Consider the following 25838-nt stretch of genomic DNA (forward strand, 5'->3'; position numbering starts at 1 on the left):
GACGAGCAGGATGAGCTGTGTGATTGCAATATTAAATAATGGCCTCCACGGGAAGGGCAGAGGTGGGAGTGTGCTCCATCTTGACACTTCGCTGCCAGGGGCTGTGTTACGAGTTGGTGTTGAATCTCTCATGCGTCAGCAGGTGAACCAGCAAAGCTCAAAAGCAGGTGCTCCTGGGAGGCTATCGCAGACCATCAAACCAATCCAGAGAGCCAAGGACTTGTCACCAAAGGGGATAGCGAAAACAATGTTGTTAGAGGTTTTAATTTAGAGAGGCAGATTGCAGAGCTCATGCAACCTATGAGAGAACAAAATTTGAGTCTCTGAAAATTGCGATTGTTTTTGGAAATGTATTTCTGAATGCCTGTTTGGCATCCGTGTCATGGGTAAACACTAATTTGTCACTGGATTGGAATTTGGTGGCTTCATTAGAAATACCAGTCGCATTCCTGCAGGCTAACGGAGCCCGTTCCAGCTGTGGTGTACATCTTAGTGCCTCCAAAGTGGATGGGTATGATGACTCAGATTGAAAGGTAACATTTAAATAGAAAATCTGTGAAGTAAAATGGAGATCTATTAAAAAGCATTTAGTAGATGACCAAAACCCACATCTGTGAAATGGGTGGGTTTCGTTAAATGCTTAATAAGCCTCATTTAGGGAAAGCTGCTATTACACATACGAGAATGTGTGACAAACAGGAAAAAAGAAATTGATGGCAATCAACAGAGATGGTATGAAATACAAAAAGTGAGCATTTTTAAATGCGTCAGAGACGAATCCTAAGCATTATACATATTGGTCAGATAGAAGAGCCAAATATTAAAAACAAATTCTGTATTTGATTTTTTTGGAAAGAGGCAGGATGACTTTTGAGTTCATTGCTGAAGGAGGATGCTGGACTAGTGATAAACAGCAAGAGTCCTAAGAGACTTGGCTGCAGCGTAGCCTTGTTTTTAAACGAATCTTGAAATGCTCAGAAAGACCAAGAAGGCCAGAGGAGAATTAATTTGTATGAGTTTTCAAAATGACGCAAATACTGATATAGTGTAAGTGGGTAGAACTGGTGGCCAGCATCGTGCCAGGTCAAGCAAGCTGAGCTGATGACTACCGTGGGCTTAAAACCTGTGCAGGGAAGGTTTTGATTTCCCTTCCACAGGCGGGGATTTGAGACTTGCAGAGGAAGGATGTCATGGAGCTGGCAATCTCACGAGTGTCAGTCGAATCCTCACCACAGGGCGCTCTCTGAAAGGGCCTGACCTAGATTTACTTGCCTGGGGTTTGCTTGGTGGAGCGTAGGGAGCTGCTGCATTCACTGGCGGCGCTGGGCATCCCCAGCTCTGTTTTGGTGAGCTGGAGCCAGACACATCATGTGGCTGCTATTGAGCTACGGCTAAAGCTGGGAGCACAGCAGTGTTGTTTGGTGGTACAGTAAACTCCCAAGATGTCCTGTACAAAGTTTCATCTGGTGGCATTTTGCCTGGGGATAAATGCAAAATCCTATTCTTTGACAAAGGCAAATGTAATCTTTTCCATTTGTCTTCCCAAATGCTGATGCATGGGTCATTTCTGGCTGTTCTGGCTGCTCTTCATTTTCAAGATTCTTCCCAGGCCACCGCATGCGGCAGTATCAGCTCAGCCGCCCACCCCCTCTGGTTTCACACACCTGTTTGCATTGCAGATTAACACCTTCCTGCTTCTTCCAGGTTGCCTTCCCACTTGAGCTTGCTCTCCTGCAAGACAAATGTCATTCCTTAAAAAAATATATATCTTGCTTTAAAATAACTCATTTTTTGTTACTTTCTTAACTCTTCGAGCTGTAGAGACCTGCTGATTGTATTATCTTGGTGTTTCTTTGTCCCTCCTGTACATTTTTCTGTCTCGTGTCCTGTTCAGGCTCCAAGCGCTGTGTCTCAGGCAGGGTATCCCTGTTGGGTGTTTGTAGAGGACCTTGCATGGCAGACCCTGGTCTGCCACTGAGGCTTTGCAGATTCTGTGGAAATGCAAACAGCAAATGTTAAACTCACTGGCTGCTCCCAGGCCCTCCTCGCGGACTCCGGCTGCATTTGAGTTGATAAAGTTCATCATCGGGGACTTATTTGGTGGGGAGCCAAGACAGCCATTGACGTGGCTGAAAGCAGCCTTTTCCCTTATGCAGGTTGGCTCTGATGGGGGTAGTTTTAAGGATACTTGCCAGTAGGCATCAGTGAAGCCTGCTCTTCCCAATAATTGCTTACTAAATGTAGTGCTGGTTGTGCTGCTAAATCCTCCTCTGTGGAGCGGGCCCTTTTGGCTCTCCCCAGGCTTGATTTCAAGGCAGGGCAGCAAATGCCTGCTTAGAGAGACAGGTATCTTCCCACCCACATCAAGGGCATCTTCTGAGCAGGGTTTCAGCTGGGTTTCCCATTTGCTGCGGTTGGGGGGGTGTCTGGGACTGATTTTGAAGTTGCTATTTCTGCAAGAGGCACAGTGGTTCGTCCTCAGCCCTGGTAGCTGCGAGAAGTTGCTGTTTGATGCGATGCTGCTGGTTTCTGTTTGTCGCTGCTGCTCTGCAACGGGAAGGGCTGGCATGGTTTCAGCTAGATGGGCTGAGTCGGTGTCTCATCTCAGCTGCATTTCTTTTCTTTCCTGGGTCATTTCAGTGCAAAAACCCCAGCCTGGCAGAGCAGCAGGTGGGATGCTTAGGTTGAGGCAGCAATTTCCTACCCCATATTTCGTGCTGCCGCTGGTTACTGCCATCACCCGCAGGGCGAGGCTGGGGGCTGCCTGCAGGCGCGCGGGGCCTGCCCAGCACCTGGGCAGAAGCAGCTGGGAGCAGGGGGATCTCTTGGGGCTGTGCACGGTGGGTGCCGGGGTACCAGGATAAGTCCCAAGCCCTGCTGGGTGTCCCCAGGAGTCCCCCAGGCTTAGCCGCTGTTGCCTGAGGCTGTAACCGCAGAGGTCAGGGCGGCGGAGATCTGGAAGTGCCTGTTCTGCAAAAATATTTTTACAAATGGCTGAGCTGGGGCATGTCCACAACTCTAATAAAATCCCATTGAGAGAGAGCAGCCGGGGATCCGTGGGAGATGGCTGGAGTGGACGGGCATTTGTCAAATCAGCAGTTGGCCTTAAATCAGGTACCTGAGGCAGGCTGGGGTGCTGCAAGGGGCTCGGGGGCCCCGCGGGCCTCAGTTCTGCAAAGCAGCTGTAAAATGGGAGAGACCTGAGTGTTTCTGGGCCAGACCCTGCCTCAGAGGGGTGTCCCGGGAGGTGCTGGAGAGGAGATCTCCTGAATTTGGGGGGGCGGGGAGGGTACTGTTGCTGTGGTTTTGGCCAGAGGGCACATGCTTTTAAAAGCAGGCAGGTGGGGTGGAAAGTGGCTGGGGCCCAGGAATCTGCTGGGGGATGAAATGTCTCAATGAGCGCTGGAGGGGGCTGGGCCAGCCTGGGAGCCGCAGGTGGGACAGAAAACCAGGAGGAAAACTGGCTGCCGGGGGCCTGGGAGAGGGAAGAGGAGGGTGGGCAGCTGCCTGCACGCCCCTAGACCCTGCAGGCAGGGCGGCCGCGCTGCCTGTGCCAAGCGCCTGGCACCCTGCCGGGGGTAGGGCCGGGAGGCTGCTGCGGGGGGGTGGCAGCCTGGGCACCAGCCAGGTCCCTGGGCTGTGCTGGGGGCCTGGGGGCCTCTCCACCCCGGGGCTGCCCGCCATGGCTGCGTGGCCGCCCATGGGGTGCATCCAGCCACCCCAGGCCTCCGCCTTGCCGGGCCTTTGGGTGCCCACCCCGGCCTCCCGACGAAGGCCGCTGCTGCCCCGGCCTTCCCGGCCCTGCCCGGCGCTGCTCGCCACGGTCCAGCTCCAGGCTTTGCCGCCGGCAGCCCCATTGTGGGTGCCCGAGGCCTTTTTGGCCATTCAGATGGAAATGCCCTGGGGCTGGAGAATGGAGACCCTGTTCCCAGCCTGAGGGGAGGGGGCGGCCGCCATTACTTGGCTGGGAAGCGGGCAAGGAGGGGAGCGGGGCTCCTCTCCCGTCTGCTCAGCCCCACGGAGTTTCCTGAGGTGGCAGAGTTGGGGAGAGGGGTCTGGACCCGGCCAGCATCAGGGGGCACGGTCTGGAGCAGGTTTGTGTTGCTTGGTGCCTGCTGCCCCGATGACGGGGCGTTGCTGGTTAGTGGTGCTGCGAGGGCAGGCTGTGGGAGCAGAGCGGGGCTCCCTGCTGCCCTGGGGCTGGGAGTGCCAGGGATGGCTTCTCTGGAGAGGTCCTCGGATGGACAGTCTTGCTCTCTGATGGTCGTGTTTAGCAGTCTTATAGGTCGTGTGTAGCACAGTTCGGGTGCTACTTGTTACCTGTCCTTGCATCCTTGCTGGAGGATGCTGATCATGCTTGTCTGTCTTGCAGAGATGACTCTCCTGTCCTCCCAGACACCACCCCTGGAGACATCCTCGGCTGCCGCTGAGAGCCCAGAGCAAAGGATGCTGGAGAAGAGGTCCAAGGTTATTGAGGAACTGCTCCAGACAGAGCGGGACTATATCCGAGACCTGGAGATGTGCGTGGAGAGGATCATGGTGCCTCTGCAGCAGGCACAGGTAGGAGGATGGGGCCAACCTACGGTGCGGCACTGGTGGGATGGGGTGAGGATACTGAGTCCACTTTGTTTTTGGAGACTTCCAAGCAGCAGCACAGGAACCCACAGGGGAAATTCAGCTATGCTGAGGGGAGCAGGATGGTTCTCGCTCCTCCCTGCACTTATAGAAATAGCCCATCTGTTTTGGGATCCTGCTCAGCTCTCACCATTGCTGAGAGCAAGAGACCTGACAGCAAGTATCACAGATTCATTTCCTGGGGCAGAAAATGTTCCTTTTCATTTGGTTTGTAGGTTAAATTCATTGTCAGGAGAAAGAAAATACGTGGTCTTGGCATGGGGACAGAGTTGGTGGTAGGAGAGGGAGAATATCAGGTGAATAGAGGCAGGGATGAAATTGCTGGGAAAAGGACACTGTATTTGGTAGGACACATAAGGAGTGAGAGTTTCAGTGCACTGGGGGATGAGGGAGTGAGTACAGAAGTCGCTGTGATGGGAGGAAGTCACACCGGGTGGCTGCTGTTGGAGCTGAGGGCTGATGGGTTGCAGGAGGGCAAGGGAGGGCTGTTGGATCTGGCTGGGAGATGTTCCCCCATCCAGGACATCTCTCTTCCCATTCCCCAGATGCAGAACATAGACTTTGAGGGTCTTTTTGGAAACATCCACATGGTAATTAGCTTCTCCAAGCAGCTGCTGTCCACCTTGGAGGCTTCAGATGCCATCGGTATGAATTTTGCTGTTACCTTTTCTCAGCAGGCTGGGATGGACCTTGCTAGTGGCGGGGCAGAACAGTTTGAATAGCAGGAGAGTGTCACTGGGGTTGGGCTTCCTCTCCACTGGTCCCTGTCGCTGCTCATCAGTCCAGCAGCGAAGCCAAGGAGGTCTGTGTTGCCCCATGGATCGCTACACTGAGAAACACGGTGCTTGTAGCCCTCCCTGGCTACTTGCCCCAAAGGGAGCCCCACCCCTCACTTCTACGCTCCCAGCTTTTGCTGCTCAGGCCTTGGGCAGCCTGTGCCTTTGCTCTCCATGTGGCTCCCAACCCACGCTGCCACTGACCAGTGTCCCTGCTCCTCACCTCTGGGAGAGCTGGATTGATTGAGGTCTCTGGTCTAGTGGCTCCTGGGGTCCCCCTGGGAGCTCTTCAGCTAGGTAAACAGTCCCCTCAAAGCACGAGTGAACATGTCCTAGTGAGTTATCATGACATGCTCTTGGCTTCAGCCTGGGGCCTCCTTGCCTTGGCAGACCTTTGATACACAGCTTCCCATTTCTGTCCCCCTGGCCTGCAGCGACAGGGAAGCAAGGAGGATGTGTGGGCATGCTGAGGGTGATGAGGAGGCATCCTGGTTGCTCTAGTAACACTGTCCTCTCGAGCTCTGTGTGGGGAAGGGGGACACTGGGCATCTCACCATGAGACATGCCCGGGTTGTTGAAGGCAGCTGGAGACCAGGAGACACTGAAGTCCTGCTTTGCTGCTGTCTGCAGGACCCGTGTTCCTGGCACAGCGTGCACAGCTGGAGGGCGTCTACAGGGTGTATTGCCAGAACCATGACGAGGCCATCGCACTGCTGGAAACCTATGAGAAGGATGAGAAGATGCAGAAACTACTCCTGGACCTGCTGGATAGCCTCAGGTTGGAGCCTCTGGCTGTGGTGGCCACCAGGCTGGGTAGGGGGGTCAGTCTCCAACATCCCTGCCCCTCTGCCAGCAGTGCTTGGTCAGTTCAGGTGGTGACTGGAGAGGGGCCAGCTGTGTCACTGCATAGTTGACCAAGCTCTGGGTTCAAATGGCCCCCTGCCCCAATGCACAAGTGCTGGGACATCTGTAGGCCCCCTTAAACTCTGAGCAGAAGCCACCAAGGTACAGAGAAGGTGGCATGTCCTGGATTGAGGGCTCCTATTCCCCAAGGCCTGCCCCACCATGGCTGGTGAAGGAGCTGCTTTGCCTGGCTCAGCGACTGCCAGGGCTCCAGCTTGTGGAGATTAAAGCCCCAGGAGCCGGGAGTGCCGGCTGCTGCTCTGGGGAGACAGGGCTGCCCACTGGCCTGGCAGCATCACTGCAGGAGGGGGCAAAGGCGCTGGCTGCGGGATTGCACGCCTGCCGCCCCATTAACCCGTTGCTTTTCTTTGCTTTTTGGCACGCTGTGGGCCGGCAGGAGCCTGTACAGTGAGTGGTAAGTGCATCCTTCCTGTTAGTCCCTGCTTATCTGTCTGTCCTAGCCTGGCTGCTCCCTTGTAACTAACCTCCTGCCACCGGCTGGGTGCATGTGGGGGGCCCTAACGGTGCCTCGTGGAAGCACATCTGGGAGGAGTAGGGTGTCTGTGGTGTGATCACAACAGAGGCAATGGATGGGCTGCACAGGCAGGTGATGAGGTAAGGGGAGGTCTTGGGCAGGAAACAGGTTTTGGGAGCCATCAGCCAAGGAGCCAGGAGAGCCCTGCGCTGGCTGCAGTCCTGAGCACAGTCAGTCTGTCCCGCAGTGGGGCTCAGATCTGGGCAGTCGAGTGGTGGCACAGAGTCCGAGGCAAGTGTCACTCCGGTAAGTTTGAGGCTGTGCCTGTGGGGGATTTTGCGGTAGGTCTGGTGCTGGAGAGGATCCTGGCTGGGAAGGGTCACCTGGTGTGAGTGAGGTGTGGAAACCTGGGGTTGATTTGAGATCACTGGGGGTTCAGGAGTGCAGTGAGTTTGGAGACGAGGGTGGTGTGACTTAGGGAGTACAGTGGATTTAGAGGCGTTGGTATTCTGGGTCTGGTTGGGGTTGGTTTGAGGGGGCAGAATTTGTGTGGCAGAGCTGGACTGAAACCTGGTGCATCTCCTTTGTCCTGACTTCCCAGGGGCTGCACAAACTACATTAACCTGGGCTCCTTCCTCATCAAGCCAGTGCAAAGGGTGATGCGGTACCCACTGCTGCTGATGGAGCTGCTGAGCGCCACGCCCGAGGCTCACCCTGACAAGGCACCGCTCACAGCTGCTGTCCTCGCAGTCAAAGAAATCAACGTCAACATCAACGAATACAAGCGCCGGAAGGACCTGGGTGAGTAGCTGGGTAGTGCTGGGGAGAGAGAGACAGGAATGGGTGTGTTGAGGTTGGCATCTGTCGGCTCCTGAGCCTTAGCTGGCAACCACAGTCATGGAGGGAATCTGCTCCCTCCTCACAGAAGGGCAGTAGAAGAGCTGCATTTAAAAAATCTGAGCATGAGATACAATACTTGAAGTAATGCAGTATAAATCTGACTTCAGCTGGTTTTTTGTGATACAGAGATATGAAATGTATGCAGTTGCTGACCACATGGCTATTAAATGAAAACAAAAATAATGATAAAACAAAAGAATATATATTTAAAGTTAAAAAATGCAATTGTAAACAACACAAGTAGGGAATTAATCTGCTAGGGCAGTCTCTGTCTTACTGAGATTCGGAGACTAAGTTTGAAGGTGTATCTGTAGACAGGACAGAATCGCAGAGGAGCTGGCTGCAAAGGGCCCTCTGGAGTCTCCTGTCCAGCCTCCTGCTTGGAGCAGGATTGTCCCCAACGTTAGCTCTGATCGGCCCCTGCTCCCTCCAGCCAAATCTCACTGACCCCCAAGGGTGGAGATTTCACAGCCTCTCTGCTGTCCTGTGCCAGGGCTGCACCACCTCTGAGGTGAAGCTGTGCTCCCTGATCCACCCTGAAGCTCCCAAGCTGCCATCTGTGGCCGCTGCCCCTCCTTGTATTGCCTGGCACAGCTGAGAGGAGTTTGGCTCCACCACCTTTGTAGCTGCCCCGCAAGTAGCTGCCGGGTGTGAGCAGATCCCCCTCCGCCGCCGCCTCCAGCCAGGCTGAGCCTGCCCAGCTCTCCTTGTGGGGCCTGAGCTCTCCCTGTGGGTCAGGAGCTCTGGTTCTTCCACATCTCTCTTGGCCTGGGGGCACCAGAACTGGACACGGTATCCAAGTGCAGCCTCCCCGGGACTGAACAGGGGGAGAAAATTATTCCCTTTGACCTGCCGGCCACCTTCCCTGTTTTGCCTTGGCAGCCCCTGACTCATGCAAGTCTTACACTTTACTCTTTCCGCATAGCCCCACCGAAGCTGAGATGACATAGGCTGCCTGTAATGATTGCTCATATTTGCTAAAGAAGCAATATAAATACCTTCTGTATGTCCAGTGATTATTGTACACCATCTCCTATGTCATCTTATGCTAACACTATGCATAATCCTATGGAAGAGTTTGAATGGTGGGTCTACAAACTGTAGGGCATATCGAGAGCCAAGTAGGGGATTACAGGTGGCACAGTGCAGGATTTCAAGATGATATGTAGCGTGGTATGGTGTGATATGGTATGATATGATGTCATATGTGGGGTACTTGGGACTGCAGAGGCTTAGGGACGGGGAGAGCCAGCAAGGCAATTGTTGATGAGGCACTGTAAGACATGGGCGTTGTGCTGACAATGGCTCTGATTTCTACATCAATCTCTTCAGTGCTAAAGTACCGGAAAGGGGATGAGGATAGCCTCATGGAGAAGATCTCCAAGCTCAACTTCCACTCTATCATCAAGAAATCTAACCGTGTGAGCAGCCACCTCAAGCATCTCACAGGCTTTGCGCCCCAGGTAACGTGCATCAGCTGCCAGGTGCACTTATACCCTGCAGTGTTTCTGCGGAGGTATCTGCTGTCCCCCCCCCACCCCTTCCCTGATGAGTAGCTCTGATCCAGGCCAGCAAGGCAGAGTGAGCTTAGGATCTGAACCACCCATCTCTGCTGTCCAGCTTGTGGGCAGGAGGCCCCACATCTCATGCTCTGGGGGGTGCTGGAGTTCTGCATTGCCTCCCTTGAGACATTTTCTCTCACAGCTGAAGGATGAAGCCTTTGAAGAGACAGAGAAAAATTTCCGGATGCAGGAGCGGCTGATCAAGTCCTTCATCCGGGACCTTTCCCTCTACCTGCAGCACGTTCGGGTGAGTCAGTCTGGGTGTGATGCCTGACTCGTGGGGCTCGCCGTTTGCTGTCCCTCCTGCCTGCACGGTGTGTACCTGCAGTGCCTCTGGCCAGTGCTCCTGCCCTCAGCCCTGCCAGGGGGGGTGGTCTCTGAGGGTCTGGCCTGCCCTGGGAGGCCTCTTCTCCTGGGCAGCAGGCATGGCTGTGCTGACGGTCTGTCCCTGGTGCAGGAGTCGGCTTGCATGAAGGCGCTGGCAGCAGTGAGCATGTGGGACCTGTGCACGGAGAAGGGCAGTGGGGACTTGGACCAGTTCCAGAAAGTGAATCGGCTCATCAGCGACCAGCTCTTCTCTAACTTCGTGAGTGAGACTGTGCTCTTGCGTGCTGGGGGCACCCCTCTGGGGCCCTCCCTGGGGGCCTGCTGCAGATGGGCAGCTCCTAGGAGGCTCCCAGGAGCCCTCTCCTGGGAGAGGCTGTTCAGCTCTTCCCTCCTGCGAGCTTTGATGCCTGTTTATGATCTGTATTGAGCGTGCCTATTAGATACACATTTTTTCAGCCCTACCTGAAATGTTACAGCTCTCTATGTGAGTGGTTCAGGTACTTCCCATAGCATTGCCCATGCTGGCACATTTATGTAAGATTATAGAATGACTCCTGTTGGAAGGGACCTCTGGAGCTCTGGTGAGAGGAGGACGGACCCTGTGCTGTCCTGGGGAGGTTGTGTGCTGGAGGGTGAGCTGCTGGTGTTCACTGCACGGTGGGAGAGAGCACCTCATCTCACCTGCTCTCTGCATCTCTGCCCACCAGAAAGAGCGGACAGAGCGGCTGGTGAGCTCGCCCCTGAACCAGCTGCTGAGCATGTTTGCGGGGCCCCACAAGCTGGTGCAGAAACGCTTCGACAAGCTCCTCGACTTCCATAACTGCACGGAGCGAGCAGAGAAGCTGAAGGACAAGCGAACGCTGGAGGAGCTGCAGTCGGCCCGCAACAACTACGAGGCCCTCAATGCCCAGCTGCTGGACGAGCTGCCCAAGTTCCTGCGCTTCGCCAAGGAGCTGTTTGCCAGCTGCGTGCGGGGCTATGCTGAGGCGCACTGCGACTTTGTGTGCCTGGCCCTGGAGGAGCTGAGACCCCTGTTGTCGGTGGGTTCCCAGAGCACAGCCAGCGCTCTGGGCTCGGTGCAGCGCTAATCTCTGCACAGGGCTTGTCCCCGAGCCTCTCTGGTACCTGTCCAATTGCAAGGGAAGCTGCTGCTGCAGTTTCAGGTCCTGAATGCCTTGGGGAGGGCTCCTGTGGGATGCTGTCAGGGCAGGGATTGCAGAGTCACGATGCAGTTGTGCGTAGAGATGGTAAAGGCTCTGGCTGTTCCTGGAGCAGTGACAGGAGAGCATTTGCCTGGGAGAATCTCAGGTCATGAGTTCAGGGACCACTCAGAGCTGGGTCCAGACAGGACTGCAGATCTGGGCCTGATGCAAGCCACAGGCAGGACTCACAGCCCCGCTTGGCCCAGGAGCTGGCGTGGTCTCTGCTGTAGCTCTTGGCCACTTTTCCCAGCTTCTGTCACCTAACCATGACCCCCAACCCTGCTCTGGTTCCAGCTGCTGACGGTGTCCGGCAGGGAGGGGAACCTCATTGCCATCTTCCAGGATGAGCACAGTCGAGTCCTCCAGCAGCTCCAGGCCTTTACCTTCTTCCCAGAGTCCCAGGCAGCTCCCAAGAAGCCTTTTGAAAGGAAGAGCATGGAGCGGCAGTCTGCCCGGCGGCAGCCCCTCGTCGGCTTGGTGAGTTCCCTCTGCCCCGAGACAGGGCTTGCAGAGCCCGGGACAACCACTCATGCCTGCCTTGTTCCTCTGCAGCCTAGCTACCTCCTGCAGTCGGATGACATCCGAGCTGCCCTCCTGGCCCGCTATCCCCCAGACAGTCTCTTCCAGGCAGACCGCAATTTCAACGCTGCCCAAGACCTGGATGTCTCACTGCTGGAAGGAGACATTGTGGGTGTCATCAAGAAGAAGGACCCCATGGGCAGCCAGAATCGCTGGCTTATAGACAACGGGGGTAGGTGGCTGCTCCCTGCCCTTGGCGCCTGCTGTGTGTCCCCTCCTGTGGTCCCCCTGCGCCCCAATCTGAGCTCCCTTCCTCTCTCTTTCTGCAGTGACCAAGGGCTTTGTGTACAGCTCCTTTCTGAAGCCCTACAACCCGCGCCGCAGCCAGTCAGATGTCTCTGTGGGCAGCCACTCTTCCAACGAGTCAGAGCACAGCAGCTCCTCTCCCCAAAGCAACACCACGCTGACCTTCAGCCCCAGCGGGGCAGCCGTCACCTTCACTCAGAAACCCCTGCAGGACTCGGCATCCCCGTCAGACCCGTACCAGTCCCTGCAGCCCCCCTTGGAGATGGACCCCCCCTCTCTGCCCCAGCTCGGCTCTGGTGACAGGACAGCCCCGCTGGAGGCTGGTACAGTGACATCTCAGCGCCGCTACAGCCGCCCCGAGCTGGGCTGCAGCCCCAGCTCTCGCAACGGGCACCCCGCCAAAGCGCATCTCAGGCCTGCACCCTCGGTAGAGGACAGAGACTCTGGGCTGGAGAGCAGCGAGTCAGAGGGCAACCAGGTGAGCCCTCGGCCTCACTGGGGGGGGCTGGGTCATGCAGAGGGCTGACCCCCTCGCTTGAGTGGGGACTGTGACCAGGGAGAGGTGGGAGGTGGAGGCTGCTTTGTCCCAAAGGGCTGAGGTGGAGGATGAGACCTTATCTCCCAGCAGCAGAGGTGCAGAGGTAGAGAACAAGGCTGCAAATGAGGGTGGGCAGGTGGGGGCAGCTCTGGCAGAGGCCAGAATGGGGCTGGGGCCATCACTGTTTGGGGAGAGCAAAAGCTCTACATCCTATGCAATGCGACAGCAAGGCTGTGTGGCGTGACCATCGAACTGATGCTCTCCCTCTGTCTGGCAGGTCTATTATGCTCTCTACACCTTCAAAGGCCGAAACACCAATGAGCTGAGCGTGTCAGCTAACCAGAGACTCAGGATCCTGCAGTTTGAGGACATCACGGGCAATCGGGAGTGGTGGCTGGCCGAGGCGCATGGGAAGCAGGGCTACGTGCCCTCCAGTTACATCCGGAAGACAGAGTACACGTGAGGCGGCAGGCGGGAGCCTGCACCCCGTGCCTCGCTCCTGCAGGGACTGCCAGGGGCCTTGGGAAGGCTGGCCAGCCCTGCAGCCCCCACTGCTCGCGCTGAGGCTACGTTCCTCACAGCTGTGCAGCGCTCCTGGGCCCCACCACGTTGGCTGCCACTGGGAGGAGGACGGGTGGGCTGGCAGGACAGGCAGGAACAGGCAGCTTGTGTGAGGGCAGGGGCGAGTTCACCTGTGCTGTTTGAGCCTCCTGTGTCCAGCCAGGAGCAGGGGAGCAAAGCTTGGGGCCATGGCCCAAGAGGGTAAGGCTTGAACAAGGCTGAGGAGCTGCTGTGGGTTTAAATTGTGGACCGCTAATGCTGAGTTTCTGGAGTCCGTTTTTAGCCGAGTGGTGTTAAAAGCAACCCAGGCCCTGTGAACGTTCTCCCTGTGCCTTCTCAGCAGCAGGAGCCTGGTCTCGCCTGTCTGTGCAGGACCTCAGGGTGGGACATCTACACACTGCCTGGGGAAGCAGCTCTGAGGTTTGCTGGGAGTAGTTGAACTCCAGGGCTGGGAATGGGCCTGGCCTCCGAAAGTCCCCACAGCAGAGCCCCCAGTGGGTGCTTCATCCCCGTACTTGGTCTCCCAGGGGCTCGGGCCTCTCCAAGGTCTGCTGCTAGCAGCAGCCGTCAGGTTCTCATCTTCCAGGTGAGCCAGAGGCCCAGAACGCCATCTTTCCTTGTCAGCGCAGTATCTCCGGTGCCCAAGACCCATCTTTGCACTGAGATGCCCACCTGGCAACTCTGGGCTGGGGCAGGGCAGAAGGCAAAGCACAGGCTGTCCTCCAGCGTGATATCTTTTGGGGGCTCTGACCAGGATTGCCTCACCTGCACTTTCCTGCAGGGCACTGGAGATGGTGCTGACGTTCTGGGAGGGCAAGGTCCTCCCTGGGAGGGATGTGATGCCCTTTGCCGAGGTGGTGTGTCTTACCCACTGCTGCCATCCCCTGAAGGAGGGAAGCTCCCTTCTCTTGGGGTGATGTTTGTATCCCCCGTACTGCTGCTCTGTAAATAAAGATTTGCCCTTGTGTATAGGAGGTGCCTATGCAAGTGTCGGGAGAGCTGGGAGTTGTGCCTGGCCAGTGCTGGGCTGGGGAGCAAAGCCCACAGATTTCATGCAGGGTCAGGAAGAACATTTACCTTTTGGTGGGGTCCGGCTTGCTTCTGCCCTGGTGTTTGTGCCAGCTGCAGCTCAGGCACTAGGAAACCCTCGCAGGGAAGTTCTTCATTAAGATGAAGTGATTGCACTGCCCTTTCCCCCCACGATGTGTGTTACATGGCTCAGCTGGGGCCGCGGGTGGCTTGTGTGCCTCCTGCCACCAGCTGGCGTCAAGGGGTTTGCTCTGCTCTAAGAGTGTAGGCAGCTGCAGCGTGCACATGTCAGTGCTCCAGCTCCTGGCTTTCATGCCCAAGAACAAAGAAGGGTCAAGAGTTTGTCACCAGTAACCACCATGTTTTGTGTGTGTAACGTGTGCAGGTCAGTGTAGGATGCACACGTGCCAACACCCTCCAGCTTGTCTCCGCCCCAGTCAGATTTGTAGTCTGGAGCCACCGCCTTAATCTGCCCCACTAGTGGTTACAATCGCCCCAGGGACTGCCTCCTTGTTTGCGCTACAACCAAAGGGAGCTCTAGCCATAGGGACGGCAGGCAGGCCCTGGCTTCTCCACCTCCACTGCCAGAGAGTAGCGTTCATGCCTGGGTGTAGCTGTGCCACTCAATTTGGATTCCCCGCCCATGTGTGCCTGCATAAATTGTGTACCGGCTCCCCCCAAACCTAGCTGGGTTTAAAAGTAAACTGAGGCTTATTTAGCATGCCTTAAAGTCAAACTTTTAGTTGGAAGACTAGAAACAGTTACAAAAAGTAAATAAATTATAGCATTCAGTCTTAGATTAAACTACACTTCATTCCATAGTGCTACAGCATCTCTCAGCTAGGTTTCCCTGGCATGGTGAAGTACAAAAATTAAGACCCCCAGGGGGCCATGGTCTCCCTGCCTGACAGATAAATTTTCCCCTCTATACTGGAATAAATTATGCAGCTCCAGACCCTTGTATGCACAGCAGGCAGGGTGTGGTAGCAAGGTTAACTGCTCACTCAAGTCCAGATCCTCTCTCCCTGACAGCCAGAGAAGCCACCCTCTCCGCTTCCCAGCTGCAGAGAGACAAATTCCTGGGCAGCCCGGCTGCAGGGAGACGCCGGAGCCTGCTTGATGAGTGCCAGCGGGAGGGAGCTGCCCACACATGCACCCACATGCTGCTCCGCTCCACCTACAGCACGGTGGTTTCTATATTTGTGATGCCAGCATCCTTTGCCATCGCGGAGAAGACGCCCTGCTTCTTGAGCAGCTCCTCAGGGCTGTCGTATTCCACAATCCTCCCGGCCTGCAGCACCATCACCCTGGCAGCAGGGAACGACAAGGCCTGAGCCTCCGGGATCTGAGCCGATAGCGCTGCTGGTGCCAGCACTACAGCCCCACCGACCCTCACTCCTCCTACAGCCACGTTACGTGGTTCACCTCTCAGCACAGAGGTGAGGGCACAGCTCTCCTCCCTGTGCTGGCAGGGTGACACACATATGGTGTTAACAACTCCTGTGGCCTGTTGCTGTAAAGAAGGATCCCCAAAAATGTTTTTCCCCACAAGGCATAACTACTGCATGGCCACCCTTCCCATCCCTCTCTTCTGCTCTCCTAGAAGCTCTGTATATTGCTGTTCCGGGCACTTCATCCACCCCTGCCCCTCTGGCTGCATCCTTGCTTCTGCTGCTGGCCACCTCTTGCCCCATCCTCAGAGTCCAGAGCCCCGTTCCCCTTGCCTCACGGTACCTGTTGCTGTCCATGATGGTGTGGAGGCGGTGGGCGATGGTAAGAACAGTGCAGGCAGCAAACTCACTCCGGATTGTCGTCTGGATTAAATGATCAGTTTCCAGGTCTACGGCTGCTGTTGCTTCATCAAGGATGAGGATCTTGGCTTTGCGGAGAAGGGCCCGGGCCAGGCACACGAGCTGCCGCTGCCCAACACTGGGATGAGGTGGGGACCATGAGTTACTGGGCAGACACCAGCACGGCTTCTGCAAGACTACTGCCACACACTGCCCTGACCCCAACACCTGCCTGCCCAGCCCTCCCTGGCCTTGCCCCAGCTGATCACCTGCCACCCTGAGCACCACGTCCCTCAGCATCTTGCTCTCTGGGCCACCATGGAAGGCTTGGCTCACGCTGGCTTTCTGACAGCCCTGACTCCTGGACCATTTCCTCCCACCTTCACTCCCAGAAGCTTATGTGCCCTCGTCCCTGGACAGCCTCTCCGCTGGAGGCTGCTGTTCCCCTGGGACCAGGGGGAAGGGAGGGAACTGGGCATGCTCCACTCACCTCAGGTTCTCCCCTCCCTCGCTCACAAGATGCAGCAGCCCCTCAGGAAGGTCTTGCACATATGTTTTCAGGTGGGCCAGCTCGAGGGCCTTCCAGACCTCCTTGTCTGTGTACTGGTCAAAGGGGTCCAGGTTCATCCGCAGGGTGCCAGTAAAGAGCACGGGGTCCTGCCAGGGACAGCACCGTGTTCAGCCACGCCACGGCCATTCAGCAGGGCTGAATGTACCTGCCGTAGCTGCTCCAGGCCCCCGACTTTGGCTACGGCCTGCCCGCCCTGCTGCCTGCAGCTGGGCAGGGGAGGTGGTGACGGCATGCTGGCAGGTCCTTGGACTCTGCACAGCACCCAGGGATGCGCTAAGGGCAACGCGTTGCCCAGGGAACAGAGCCGGGGGAGGATGTGCAGCAGTGGGGCACGGGGAGGTCGGGCAGCTCACCTGGGGGATGATGGTGAGGTTCTGGCGCAGGTCGTGGAGGCCGATCGTCGCTATATCCACCTCGTCGATGATGATCGTCCCTCCAGCAGCCTCCAGCACCCGGAAGAGGCAGTTGGTGAGGGAAGATTTTCCAGCCCCAGTCCGGCCCACAACCCCAACCTGTGGAAGCAGCTATTTAGACCAGCTGACAGGATTGAAGAAAACAGAGTAGATGCTCTCTGTCTTGGTCTGGTGGGCCTTCCTGCCCTGCATCTCTCCAATCACCATCTCCTTTGGTCCCTGCCCCACAGCTCGAGTCCCCAGGAGCCACATCCCATCTCCATCCCTCCCCAGCCCACAGACCGAAGCTAAGAGGACAGAAACAACTTAAACACGGTGTCACTACGGAAAGGGTGTAGTGAAAGCAGACACAGAGGTCCTCACCTTTTCAGTGCTCCCAATATTGCAGGTGATCCCCCGAAGAACCAGCTCCAGTTCAGGTCGGTAACGAACTTTGTAGTCAATGAACTGGATCTCGCCTTTGCTGGGCCAGCCACGGGGTGGACGCTTTTCTGTCACCCACGGAGCCTGGGGGCACAGGAACGTTAGGGGGGTTGTGCCCTGCGATGCTGGCTAGCACCAAGCTGTGCAGCAGGTATTTGCCTGGACCCTGGTCTCCTCACCTCGTTCTTCACCTTCGTGTACTCATGTACCCGCTCCACAGCCACAATGTTCGTCTCCAGCTCTGAAGACGTCCGCACCAGCCAGTTCAGTGTCTGGGTCACCTGCGTGGCAGAGCCAGAGGATGCTGAGCTCAGTGGGACCCAGGAACAACCACCTCCCACCTCAGCTCAGGGACTCAGCCTGGGCATGAGCATCCCTGGCCTGGGCCCTAAGCCTCCACTCCCCAGCCACAGCCCCCTCTCCCCAGCCCTTCAAAAGCTTTGCTGCAGCATCTCTGATCCACAGCGGGAACGTGCTCCTCCCCACGGCAGCAAGCATCCCCCTCACACTGGGATGTTGCTCCCCTGGCTCCATACTGGCTCCCCAGGTGATGGGACACCCCAGCTAATCCCCCTTCCATGGATCAGAGCTGGAAGCAAGGCAGCATCCTGCAGCCAGCCCAGAGCCATCAGGCTGTTGCTCCTAGAAACAGCCCCGCCCTGGAATAAGAAAAAGCTTTCATTGACTTACGTTGAGGGCAGAGGAGACAGAAAGACCCACGATGCCACCCTCCAAAGTGCCCTTTGAAATCACAGCTAGAAGTGCAGAGAAGAAGACCACCAGGCTCCCAACGAACTCCAGACGGATGGCCAGCCACCTGCCCCGGGAGAGCACAGCTGAGGGGCGGTGGGAGAGGCATCTGCCCAGGGCCCACCAGTGACACCAGCACCCCACCAGCATCCCTGCGCACCCAGCCCTGAGCCCAGCGCTGTACACACGCTGCACCTACACAACATGTGATGTGTAGCCAATTCTGCAAGCAGGTTCATTTTCTCTGTCAGCCCCTGTGTCTCACACATAACCTCCTGTGCTGGTAATGCCACGTATCTGAGGAGCCCCAACTGTACAACCCTCACACCCAAAGTGTCTACCCAGTAACACGTCAACACCAGATACTGCCCCATCGCACTCCTACCAGGCCTGGAGCACCAGCCTCTTCCCAGAACCCACCAAGAGCATCTCAGCCCTTGACAGCGCAGCTCACCCTGCTCAGGCTCTGGACACTTCTAGGGGGCCACACACTGGCTTTCAAAATCACCCTAAAATGTCTCCTTCCCACAGATGGTGTCCCTATCCCAAGCTCCCTCAGTTCCTACACAGACCCTCAGTCCTGAGATCAAGAGGGAGGACTGCAGCACCTCAGGAACCTCCCTCAGGACACAGAAGCCCCTGGGCAGAGGTGCTGCAGGCTGTGCTGTGGCATAAGAAGTAAAACTCACCTATTTGAGACTATCCAGGAATAAACGCTTTTCTGATTGATGTCCATGGTGCTGTCATTTTGCTGCAGGAACCGTTCTTGGTGTCCGTAGGCCCGGATCACGGAAAGGCCTGACACTGTCTCACCAAAGTGGGAGTAGATGGGAGACCTAGTTACAGAGTCCAGACGCCGTAGCTGGCGTGACGTGGAGACATAGAAGCGCTGAAATGAGGGACACAGCTTGGTTACCAACACAAAACCCGGCAGCGACAAAGATACTGCTCTAAGCAGGCCAGAAGCTTCTCTCAAGCCCTGGTTACTCACCAGCACAAAGTAGTAGAAGATGCTCAAGGGAATGATAACGAGAGTGAAGAATGGGGTGGCCAGGGAGATCATGAGCAATGTGCTAATGATGGCCATGAAACAGGAGAGCCAGCTGCGGAAGGACATGGGAATGGTCTCATCTATCGTGAAGATGTCCTGGGGCATACAAAGAAGTGCGGAGAAGCAGTCAGTGACCCTAGAGAAAGGGAGAAACCCAAAGGCCCCACACATACAGGGTTCCTACACACTCGTGTGGTAACACAGTGCCAGACACTTGCAAAAATATTGGATGAGACTGAACTGGTGGGTCACAACCCCATTTAGGGCCACAGCTCTTAGCTTGGGAATGGCTGATTTAACAGAGAAGCTTTCTATAATATTCCCCTGTTGCACAGACCAGCTTTGGGAACGGCATCTTCATCTGGACCCAGGATGCAGGAGCAGGAACTGAGGCAGAAAGAGGGACAGGGCTGACTCCAGGTCCATGCAGGTGCACCCAGGTCACCAGCTGGCCATCATCCCTCTCCTAGCTGGGCATCACATACTCCCCTATCTCAGAGTAAACCCAACAGGCCCGTAGGCTTGATCCCAAGAGAGATTTTTATTCCCAAAAATCAAGAGATGGCATCAAAGGAAGAAGTGGAGTGACAGCACACTTGAAACTTCCTCTCTGTATTCTTCCTCTCTGTGTTCTCCCTCCTTTCTCATTTTCTCTTTGTTTTATGAGCTTAATTTACATAGCAAAGACTGTATGTTTTGCTGAGAGTCCCTAACCAGAAGGACAACTCGTTATGGGACATGAGCTTTAAGCTCCTGCCTCTCTTGGTAATCTACTCCGGACCCTCTTCAGTTTCTCCGTATCCCTCTTGACCAGGTGGCCCTAAAACAGGACACGGTATCCAGGTATGGCCTCCCTAGCACTAAGCAGAGGAGATAATAACTTCCTGTGATCTGCTGGCCACTCTCCTCCTAGTATAGCCCAGGATGTGGTTTGCCTCGTAGTCAGCCTCGCATCCACCATGCCCTTCTGGTCCCTTCCAGGCCCTGATCTGTGCTTATCTGTGCAGTGCTGAACAGCAACAGGGTTATGCCACCACCCAACGCTCTCTGGACCTGCTGGAACAAACACCTTCTCCCCGTTGGGGCTGTTCTCTTACCTTGGCAAACCTATTCACAATGCGGCCAGTTGGGGTGGTGTCAAAAAAGCTCATGGGCACACGCAGGATGTTGCTGAGCAGTTGCTGATGCATAACCCGGGAGGCTCGCATGGCACCATGAGCAGACAGGATGGTTGCAAAGAGCAGAAAGAGAGCTGCAAGGAGAGCACAGGGCGGTCATCACCAGCTCATGTGTGACACTGGCCCCAGGCACTCTTTGGCTCAAGGGACACATCAAGCAGCTCCAAGCAACCAGCTCTGCCGTGAGCCACTGTGATAGTCCTGCATCCCACTTTCTTGGGAGGCCCCAGTAACTGTCCCACCACAGGGGAAGAACGCTAACCCTTTTGGAAAGCCTTGGGCCCTAGCACTTATCTCCAAACTGATTAAGGACAGTGACTTCAACCTAAGGGGCAACACAGACTTCTTGGGGCAATTTATGTTGGCTTTAGACTGATATCTGTCCCCAGTTCAGCCAGGAGCTGGAAGGAAGGCAGCAGCAGACAAATGAACACAATGCTGGGTCCCCTGCTCCTTGCTGCATTGCTGGCTGCAGGTCTTGCAAGCCACATCCCTTCCGGGCCACACAGCTGAGGTGAGGGGGATCCCCTGTGCTCCCACACTCACCTTGTGACACTCCCAGCGCCCCAAAGACACCGATCCGCAGGTCTCGTTGCTCCACAGGATAGGTCTGGTTCAGGTAGCGCTGTGCATCCTCAGTCCAGGCGCTGAGCCACAAGTTGGTCCCCACGAAGGCAACGTACTGTCCAACATAGCCCATGGCAACCCCGAAAGAATACCGCAAGCCAACAGCACGCAGGTACCGCAGGTACATGGAGAACTTCACCTGTGGACCAATTTAGCCCATCACTGCTGCCCAACAAACCGCAGCACAACCTTGGGACTCCCGCCTTGCTGCCCACAGTGCTCCCCCTCCACCACCTTGCCCACCAGTCCCAGGCAGCTCCGTCTCCTTCAGCGTCTCTTGGCTGCAGTGGGGCCACAGCCAGCCAGCACCGGCTTCTCTGAGCCACAGTCTTATAGCACTGAGCCAGGGCAGCACAGTGCTTCCTCCATCCATCCTCCTCACCTTGCCGGTTTCCACAGCTTCTTTCTCAATCAGTTGCTGGCCCTTCAGCTTCTTGGGAGGCTCCTCCTGGGCCTTCTTCAAGGAATTGGTGCTGCTTTTACTAAGGCTGCAGGGAGGTGATGGGCACCATTAGTCACAGGGTGCTGGATGGGTCCTACTCTCCTGGAGGTCCATCCCCATGCTGCATTGGAACTCCAGTGCTGGAGCCCTCTGGGAAATAATGTCCTAACTGGGGCAGCTTTGAATGAGCCTCATGGAAGCCCTAGGCATTTGCAGCCATGAAATCATAGCCCTCATCCCCAAAAGCAGAACCAGCCAGCAGCAGGAGTTTCAGGGAAGACCACAGAGTAAGGCTGTGACACACTAATGTGAGTAAAAGCAAGATCGGATGTTCCTGACCCAGCCTAGCTGGAGATAGGAGCAGACAGAGAATCTCCCAGCCCCTTCTTAGCAGGCATCCCCCCAGGGAAGCCCCTAGATCCCATCTCCTAGGAAGCAATGCAGGGGCCAGGGGAGAGAGCTGAGAGCTCAGGTCGAGTTCCCACCTGCGACTGAACCCTCTCTGATGGATGCTGGCCTCTCGCTTCAGGGTCATAGTCACTACATCACCAGGGCCCTCCTCGACGCAAGGCTCAACATCTTCATCACCCTGCTCTTCATCCCCGGCTAAAGCAACAGCTACAAGCACAGGGATGAGGGAGGGTAGGGTCAGGCACTGAGGAGAGAGCAGATCCCATGCACCACACTTCTGCTGCACTCAGCTCCACCCCACACCCCAGGCCCTGGCTGTGTCCTACCACCACACATCAAAGCTTCTTCCAACCCTGCTGCAAGCACAGTACAGCAGGAGGAGGAACAAATCCGTTGTGCTGGAGGGAGAAGTGACAGGGGACACAGGGCTAAAGGCCTGCATGGAGGCAGTCCCTGCTGCTGACTTATCCCAGTACCACTGGTGGGACCTCATGCAGAGATCTGTGCTAGTTTAGGAGGTGCAAGATCTGGTAGGTCATGTCACTCCAGTTCAGGAGCACCTCTCTGAGCAAGTGGAGATGGATCCTGTGGGGATGGACTGGGAATAGCCAGGCTCCAGCTGGACAACTGGGCTGAGCCCAGGCAGGGTAAGCATCCACCTGACCTGATACCACTCCTCCCCATAGCACTGAGGGACATTATCCAACAGCATGTTTAGAATAAACTAAAGGATCTTTCTCATCCCAGCACCACTAAGGTATGGAGCCTGTTGCCACATAAGATTATGAGAGCCATAAACATAAACAAACTAAACAGGGAGTAAAAAAAATTAGGCAGGTCCTTTGCTGGCTGTTCAACACAATGCCTGGATGCAAATCTTAGGCAGAAAGTCCTTCTGCTGCTGATTGCCAGAAGCTGGGATGGATTCACAGCGGCCACCGCTGGGGTCTGGGCTGGATAGAGCCAGGTCACACTGACGGATCAGGTCTTGGCGTTTTCATATCCCCAAGACACACGCACGGCCCCTCTAACTGCCGCAGCCCCGTTGTGTTCCCAGTACCTGTGGAATTTTTCTCTGAAGCATCCTCCTGGCTGCCATACAAGTTCAGGAACTGGGCAAAGGCCCCCCTGTTTGCAAGCAGGGTGCTGTAGGAGCCGTGCTCAGACACTGCTCCTGCCACCAGCACCACGATGTTATCCACCTGGGGCAGGAAACCGATACTGTGCGTCACCAAGATCCGTGTCTGCAATAAAGAGGTTGCAAGGTAGTGAGCATCAGAGCTCCCCTCACCCCCGCCCCAGGCTCCCAATCCCCTACTTGGGGACCCGTCTGCTTATCACTGCCTGGCTATGGGGACACAGAGCTCCCCTCTGGGGACCCATGAGACCTCTCCTGGCTGCTGCAGCCCCACGTGAAAGCCACAGAACCCCTCTCCATCCCATGCAAGCAACCTCAGCCTTCCCTGGATGGTCAACACCGCGCAGTGCCACTCCTGCATGGCCGGGTGGCGGGGAGGAGGGCACGGGTACTCACCTTTTTTTGCAGCAGCCCTTTTGGCCCCAGCACATGCTCGAAGAGGTACTTGCCGACGTGAGCATCCACGGCAGACAGGGGGTCATCCAGGACGTAGATGTCTGCGTTGCTGTACACTGCCCGGGCCAGGCTGACTCGCTGCTTCTGGCCCCCGCTCAGGTTAATGCCCTGGCAGGGAAGGGACCTCTCTGAGCACTTGGCTGGCACAGGGCAACAGCTCTGTCCTCTGCTGCAGGTGCTACGGGAAACCCACAGTGCCCGGGGCTGATACCTTCTCTCCAATCTCTGTCTGGTCACCTGCAGGCAGCAGTTCCAGGTCTGGAAGGAGGGCGCAGGCCTTGATGACCTGCTGATACCTGGTTTCATCCAGTTCTGACCCAAAAAGGATGTTGTCTTTCAGTGTGGCGTTCTGGATCCAGGCCTGCTGGGGGACGTAGGCCAGCGAGCCCTGAAAAGAGAGACACAAGAACACTGCCATCTCCTGCAGCTTCTCCTTGCCCTGAGCCACCACTCCAGGACCAGTCCTGCCCTGCTGCCTCCCCGCTGAGCTGCCAGGCAGCCCCACAGCCCCCCGCGCCGGCCGGCTCCTCTCACCTGGATGTTGATGTGTCCCTTGATATTCTCCATCTCCCCAAGCATGGCTGACACTAGCGAAGATTTGCCTGAGCCCACAGCCCCCACCACGGCCACCAGGCTCCCAGGTGCGATGTCCAGGGTGACACTGCAAAGACACGAGGGCTGAGAAAGCAGCGCGGCCAGGTCACCCCCCGGCTCCCACGTGGGACCAGCACAGAGCGGTGTCTCTGGGGCACTCGCCTCTAGCGGCGCTGTGAGAGGCGACCGCCATCCCCAGCTAACAACACAGAAAAACTCCCTCTCCCCACCCATCTGCCCCCAACATGGCGCAGAGCACTCACTCTCTTATCGCAGCGTTGCCATCCTGCTCCCAGGCAAACGTGGCCTCCAAGAAACGCACAGCGCTGCCTGTCAGCAGAGAGCCGTCCCTCAGGGCTGGGAAAGCCCAGGGCTGGGCCAGCCTGTGACCCACAGGAATTAACCTGGAGGTTCACCTACCTGCAATGGGGTTGTGGTGGATAGCTGAGGTGTCCAGGTCTTCTCCGCCCAAGTAGCGCTCCAGCCTCTCAGTCGACACCTTGGTCTGCCATGGCAGAAAGAGAATGGCACGTGGGCATGGGGCGCAGCTGGGTGGGCTGGCAGGAGCCCCATAAGCAGACCACCCCATACACACAGCCCCCACCCAAGCACCAGCCCCAGCCTCTGAGCCCCAAGCCGGTGTCACCTATGTGAGTCCTGTCCCACCCCATTGCCAGCAGAGCCCTGTGCACTGACCCCTGGGTGTCCAAGGCCCAGGTCCATCACACACCTGAGCTCCCTGCGCTGGTTTGGGCAGAGGTATCGTAAGACCCCCCTGCATCCCCTGCCCTATGTGAGGGCTGACCTGCACCAGGGAAGAGAGGACCAAGGGCAGCATGGCCATGGGGAAGCGCAGCACGTTGAAAAGGGAGATGGCAGTAAAGGCCTTCTGTGCATCCAGGATGTTGTTCTCATCCACCAGTACGTACACGGCAAAGCTGGCCAAGGAGACCTAGGACAGATAGCAGGGAAAGCCACCATCAGTGTGGTTGTGTGCAGCCCAGACCCTCATGCTTCCCTAAGACCTCAGCAGTGCCTTCCTGCTGGGGACCTGTTCCCCTCCTGCTTCCCTTCTCCTTTGTGCCCCATCTCACCAGTCTGATGGGACCCCTTTCCACCACAGCTCTTGTGCCAGCAGCTGGGACCATACTCTGCATCCCAGGCATCTGTCAGCCAGCCCCTTCCTCGCTGCAGAAGCACTCCAGCCAAGGTTCCAAATCCTTCCCATCCCCTTAGACACAGCCCAACCCCAGCTCTGAGGAAGGTGCAGCCCTCCCCAGACCCGCTGGCACTCACCAGAAAGGGGGCACACGTGAACACAAAGATAGAGATTGACTGCAGGTAACTGAAGTTCACCAAGTCCTTGAGCTCACGTGCCCGGATCTCATTGACTCGCTTCTCAAATGAGGGCTCCCAGGCAAAAAGCTTCAGAATCTGTGGGATGAGCAGGGTGAGCGGGTGCTGGCCTGATGGGAATGCCCACCTCCACACTCAGCTCGCTGGTGGCCAGCACCTCCATCACCAGCTCCTGGCTTGCTCAGAAGCCTGCTTGCCCACTGCATCTCCCCTCTCCTGTCCTGCCCCATGGCTTATAGCACTTCCCCACAGCATTCCCACTCCCTCATCCTCGGCTTACAGGTCACTGCCAGCCTCTATGCCACCATGGCAGCCTGCTCACCACCACAGCCTGCTCACCACCACAGCCATCCAGGAAACCCCCAAAAAACCCTTTCTTGGCTCCCAAGTCTTGGTCCAGGTACCCAGAACTCTTCCCCAGCCAACCTTTCAAAAGGTGAGGAAGCCAAGGGAATTGCAGAGACTGAGGCTTGGCTACCCCGGACATAGGTGCCCCAAGCTAGACTGTAATGCTGGTGCTGTAGGGTTATACAGGTGTGCTGCCTCCACATACAGGGCACCAAAAAGAGGGGTGCAGCAGCTGCCCAGGGGATCTCCACTTCACTGCTCACCTTGATTCCATTGAGGATTTCACTCATCATTTTCATGCGTTCATCCTTGTTCTTCATGTTCCTCACCTACAAACAGAAGAGCCAGAGGTCACCTAAACCAGACAGCAGTTCACCCTTGGAACTACATCTGGGCTGCCACAGAGAAGGGAAGGGTGGGCTCCAGAGCCCAGAAAAGCCATCCCACAAAGCTGGATCTTGGCTCCCTGGCGCTCTGGACAACCTGGGAAAATACAGCACCCTGTTGTCAGGTAGAAGCTAGAGCTTTATTTTATGGTTGGTAATACCTTGCTTTCA

General features: G+C 56.4%; 2 protein-coding genes across 4 annotated transcripts in view; one reads left to right on the forward strand and one right to left on the reverse strand.

Annotated features, from left to right (window-relative positions):
• Positions 1-13675, forward strand: part of DNMBP (dynamin binding protein) — a 26641-nt gene extending 12966 nt beyond the window's left edge. Inside the window, exons 4-16 of the mRNA XM_075154802.1 lie at positions 4373-4560; positions 5181-5280; positions 6042-6189; positions 6712-6729; positions 7391-7590; positions 9022-9152; positions 9394-9498; positions 9709-9837; positions 10286-10618; positions 11075-11257; positions 11333-11531; positions 11629-12083; positions 12421-13675. Coding sequence (XP_075010903.1) covers positions 4373-4560; positions 5181-5280; positions 6042-6189; positions 6712-6729; positions 7391-7590; positions 9022-9152; positions 9394-9498; positions 9709-9837; positions 10286-10618; positions 11075-11257; positions 11333-11531; positions 11629-12083; positions 12421-12606 — 2375 coding nt within the window. The 3' untranslated portion in view covers positions 12607-13675. The remainder of the gene's footprint in view (positions 1-4372; positions 4561-5180; positions 5281-6041; positions 6190-6711; positions 6730-7390; positions 7591-9021; positions 9153-9393; positions 9499-9708; positions 9838-10285; positions 10619-11074; positions 11258-11332; positions 11532-11628; positions 12084-12420) is intronic.
• ABCC2 (ATP binding cassette subfamily C member 2) overlaps positions 7917-25838 on the reverse strand; it is a 27485-nt gene continuing 9563 nt past the window's right edge. Inside the window, exons 11-32 of one of the 3 annotated variants that reach the window (XM_075154789.1) lie at positions 25545-25610; positions 24874-25011; positions 24383-24529; positions 23998-24082; positions 23841-23907; positions 23518-23644; positions 23195-23371; positions 22924-23091; positions 22450-22633; positions 21464-21596; positions 20919-21024; positions 20456-20675; positions 19829-19983; positions 18672-18827; positions 18370-18569; positions 17621-17747; positions 17110-17211; positions 16871-17014; positions 16448-16606; positions 16014-16180; positions 15468-15662; positions 7917-8506 (exon numbers count right to left, since the gene is read on the reverse strand). In XM_075154789.1, coding sequence (XP_075010890.1) covers positions 8155-8506; positions 15468-15662; positions 16014-16180; positions 16448-16606; positions 16871-17014; positions 17110-17211; positions 17621-17747; positions 18370-18569; positions 18672-18827; positions 19829-19983; positions 20456-20675; positions 20919-21024; positions 21464-21596; positions 22450-22633; positions 22924-23091; positions 23195-23371; positions 23518-23644; positions 23841-23907; positions 23998-24082; positions 24383-24529; positions 24874-25011; positions 25545-25610 — 3375 coding nt within the window. In that variant the 3' untranslated portion in view covers positions 7917-8154. Of the gene's footprint in view, positions 8507-14527; positions 15041-15467; positions 15663-16013; positions 16181-16447; positions 16607-16870; positions 17015-17109; positions 17212-17620; positions 17748-18369; positions 18570-18671; positions 18828-19828; positions 19984-20455; positions 20676-20918; positions 21025-21463; positions 21597-22449; positions 22634-22923; positions 23092-23194; positions 23372-23517; positions 23645-23840; positions 23908-23997; positions 24083-24382; positions 24530-24873; positions 25012-25544; positions 25611-25838 lie in introns of those variants that run through there. The other 2 variants (XM_075154790.1, XR_012674316.1) reach the window with 2 other exon arrangements.

This window comes from Calonectris borealis, chromosome 7 (assembly GCF_964195595.1).
Source record: "Calonectris borealis chromosome 7, bCalBor7.hap1.2, whole genome shotgun sequence".
Classification (NCBI taxonomy): Eukaryota; Metazoa; Chordata; class Aves; order Procellariiformes; family Procellariidae; genus Calonectris; species Calonectris borealis.